The 4,133-nt window shown below is 34.2% G+C and overlaps 1 protein-coding gene across 3 annotated transcripts in view; it reads left to right on the forward strand.

The window, feature by feature from the left end:
• CAPN7 (calpain 7) overlaps nt 1–3,724 on the forward strand; it is a 34,774-nt gene extending 31,050 nt beyond the window's left edge. For 2 of the 3 annotated variants that reach the window (XM_023739513.1, XM_023739514.1), the window contains exons 18-21: nt 741–803; nt 1,381–1,511; nt 2,301–2,393; nt 2,486–3,718. In XM_023739513.1, the coding sequence (XP_023595281.1) occupies nt 741–803; nt 1,381–1,511; nt 2,301–2,393; nt 2,486–2,630 (432 nt within the window). In that variant the 3' untranslated portion in view covers nt 2,631–3,718. Of the gene's footprint in view, nt 1–740; nt 804–1,380; nt 1,512–2,300; nt 2,394–2,485 lie in introns of all 3 variants that reach the window. The other variant, XM_004385259.3, reaches the window with a different exon arrangement.
• The last annotated feature ends 409 nt before the right edge of the window (nt 3,725–4,133 follow it).

Consider the following 4,133-nt stretch of genomic DNA (forward strand, 5'->3'; position numbering starts at 1 on the left):
AATAATATAGTATTATGATAGTAATAGGTTAGTCCTGAGGTAATATAGTATGGTTGGACTAATTTCAAAGCAGTAAAAACTCCTTTAGCCAATATGATACTCTTTTAGAAAAAAAAAAAAACCCATTGCTGTCGAGTTGATTCCAACTCATAGAGACCCTATAGGACAGAGTAGAACTGCCCCATACCATTTCCGGGGAGCGGCTGGTGAGTTTGAACTGCTGACCCTTCAGCTAGCAGCCATAACTCGCTGTAGCTCTCAACCACTGCACCACCAGGGCTCCATGATACTCTTAGTGACTTAAAAATAAGTCTTTAAACTTAATGAAAGGCAGTTATTCGCCTGTAAACATATTGCTCTCAAGTACCTGAGAAGGTCATTATAATTTTGTTCTGCATAGATTTGTTTGCCATAGGTAGGTTAAGTAGCTCAAACTTAATAGATTTTTAATGATGAAAAGGACCTTGGGGAGCTGCGTCCATCCCTTCATTCTTCAGATGCAGAAGCCAAGGCCTGGAGAGATTGTGATTTGTCCGGAGCCACATACAGTTAGTGGCAGAGAAGAGCTAAGACAAGATCCCTAGCTTTCTCATTACTAGTTCATTATACTTGACTTGATATCAGGCTGCCTATAGAATAATGACTTACATATGCCAGTTAATTGTTTAGTCTTCCAGTATATTCTTATCACTTTGATGTTTTTATAAACAAAGTTTATTAATAAATGTTTTTGAATCTAGGTATATTCGGCATGCAGCTTTACTTTTTCGAAGATCCCTTCACCATACACCTTATCAAGACGGGTAAGAGAAATCTTTTTCTGGGTCATGATCTCAGCATTCTAATGTTTTAGAATTCTCTTCCCCTTTTTCCCTTTTCTCATTTTATTTTTCACATTTAACAATTTCTCAAGAAAAGAAAACATTTTGGGGCTTGACAGGATACAAAGAGAAAATATGAATAACCTCCAGTCTAAGTTGGAAGATGAAATTTTTCTACATGAATGACATTAAGTGATTCTACGAGAAGAAAAAAATAAATTCAGAGACAACAGATTAATGCAAATCTTGATTGTTAGGGAAGGCCATGTGGATGAATTTAGTAGAATTTGGGACTAACTTTGCAAAGTGGGCTACATGTTTACAGGAAGATTCGAGGGAGAATTCTTGGAAGGGAAAATAGGATGGAAATAGGGCTTCATGTAGCAAAGCAGCCTGGCTGCAATGGAAAGTTATATTGACTGTCAATGGGAAATAAAGATGGGAGACGTGGGATGGAGCCAGAGTGGAAAGTTCCTTTTTTTCCCCCCTTAGGGACAAGGATTTTTGTTTTTAAAGTAGAATTTGAAGTTCTGTTAATGTAAAAACTTTGTTTTATTAGATTAATGGAAAGTGGAGTGGTCAGAGTGCTGGAGGATGTGGAAATTTCCAAGAGACTCACAAAAATAACCCCATCTACCAATTCCATGTAGATAAGACTGGGCCATTACTGATTGAGCTAAGAGGACCAAGGTTTGTGATGCGTAATTTTCTTAAATCGACGATGTTATTTTTAAAATGAGCTTAGTGGAACAGAGCAGAGTTTAGAAAAAGACCTATACGTATATGAATACTTGATTTATGATAAAGATGGTATTTCAGAGGAGTGGGAAAGGACAGTCTTTTCAGTAATGGTGCTGGAATAATTGTGTAGCCATATACAAAAAAAGTTAGACACATGTCTTACATTATTTCTGAAAATCAGTTCCAGGTGGATTATGGACCTAAATGTGAAAATAAAGCTTTTAGAAGATAATTCAGGAGATAATATCCTTGGGGAAAGGAAAGATTTCTTAAGACATAAAGATTTGTAAATATGTTATATTAGTAAGAAAAGTCTATAATTTTTAAAAAAATGAACCAAAGCTTGAGCAGGCATGTCACAGAAGAGGCAGCCTAATGGCCAGTAAGCCATTTTAATAGCCCAAAATTGGAAACAACCCAAGTGTTTATCAACAGCATTTAAGATGAGTCTTTCTGCCTCTTATAATGACAATATTTATCTTTTAAATTTACATTATTCCTTGGGAAGCAAGTCTCTTTTAAAGTAAGTTTAATACCTTATTAGTTTTTATGGCTTCAATTAAAAAATATGTCATTTTGTATACCTAAGTGTAAAAATAATATGCATGTGTTTCAGAGTGCTGTTTGCTCGTGTTGAAGCTTTAGAAAGCAAATACTTGATTTGATAGTACATCTGCATTTTATCTGAAATGAAACTGTTTAATAATTAGCAGTAATTCTATTCCTTTTTAACACTAGGCAATACAGTGTTGGATTTGAGGTGGTAACAGTTTCTGTGGTGGGAGATTCTGGTCCCAGTGGCTTTCAGAGGAAATCTAGTGGTGATTACAGGTAATGTTAGCATTTTGATAATATCCAATTTATACTTCAATTTTTGTGGCATCATTTTCTATAAATCTTGTTCTCATTTTCCCTAAATATAGGTGTGGGTTTTGCTACTTAGAATTAGAAAATATACCTGCTGGGATCTACAATATCATTCCCAGTACTTTTTTGCCTAAACAAGAAGGACCTTTTTTCTTGGACTTCAATAGTATTAACCCCATCAAGACAACACAACTTCAGTGATGGAGAAATCTCAGCAATTACTGGATTTTATACTTACCAAACATCAACTCTTCCAATGAGGACACAAATCTGCCGGACACTAAAAACAACAATCAGAACTGAATTAAATCTCCAAAAATGTGTTACAGTGGATCTGGTGCTCAAGTCAAGTGTTTGGTGAGAATTGTATATAGTCAGAATAACCCTAAATCACTCAGAGGTATAGTTTACATGGTTTTGTGTAAATATAGAGTTGGTTTGCATTTAGAGGCCATGTTATATAAAAAAGTGCATATCATTAAAAGATTAGACACAGCACTGTGAGATGCCTTTGCTAAGAGGAGAGAACTGAGACCAGCTGAGGAAATTGAGGAACATAGGCTCATTGAGTGGAATGGTGGGGAGGTGTAATATCCTGAAATATTTACATTATTTTTCTCCTTTTTGCAGAGCATGTTGTAAGTTAAACCTGCTTGTGTTGCGATTCCACTGTCCATCTTGGGCATCTGATTACCAAATGAATCATGTCACCATAACCAGATTTTAATTCGTCATTATTTATGACTTTGAAATGTTTATTGTTGCCCAAGTGTTATGAAAGAATAAAGCTTTAAGAAATCCTAATTAGCATAAAGATGTTCATGCTTAAGAATGGAGGTTGTTGGAAGTTAGATATGTAGCTCCCTTTGGATCATGTAAAGAGAACTGAAATATATACAGTATTGCAGTTTTTCTTTTATCTGATTGAAGTAGTAAACTTCTGAGACATTGCAGACATAATGTAATTTGAGTAGTCTTTTATCAGTTGTGCTGTATAGTTCAGTGCTCTTTATGGTAACAGCCCTTTGAAGAAAATATAATTGAGAATTTAATATATGGTAGTTGGGTTATATACAGCAGTCAGAAAGAGTGAATTGCCAAGATACTAGCTAGTGTCGTGTAAATTCCCAGCTGTTTACATAAAAATCCATCAGAACAATGCTCAGTATTTTAAAGATCCAAAAAATTAATAGGGTGGGATTTTTCATTGTCTCTACTTTATAATTATCAAAACTTCCTATTTTGTATTTCGCACTGCCTTTAATTGAAATAAAATATGTTTATACTTACGGAAACTGTATAGTTTAATCTAGAGAAATTAAAATATTTCATCTAGTACGTTCCATTTAAAAGAGAAAAGATGTTAATGGAGATTATTTGCTTGAAAATTCATGCTTCAGCAAAAAAATATCTGCTCTTTACATTTAAAGTGATAATAGTAGATTGTTATACCTATGAGATTTTGTTTGGCAAGTATTTTGTGCTTTCTGTTTTAGCATATTACTTTTAGGTGGATTAGTTTGACTGTTTTTCTGTGGCCCTTTAAAGAAAAAAATCCAAAGCCTAAGAGGTATATTTATTATGAAAGCATATTATTTGAACCTACTTATTTCAAGATCTTGTGTTGGATACAAAATAAAATAAAACCTAATCCAAGTCTTCAAAAATCAAATGAAGGAAGCTAGAGCCAAGATGGCAGATTGA

Source organism: Trichechus manatus, unplaced genomic scaffold (genome assembly GCF_000243295.1).
Source record: "Trichechus manatus latirostris isolate Lorelei unplaced genomic scaffold, TriManLat1.0 scaffold00136, whole genome shotgun sequence".
NCBI lineage: Eukaryota > Metazoa > Chordata > Mammalia > Sirenia > Trichechidae > Trichechus > Trichechus manatus.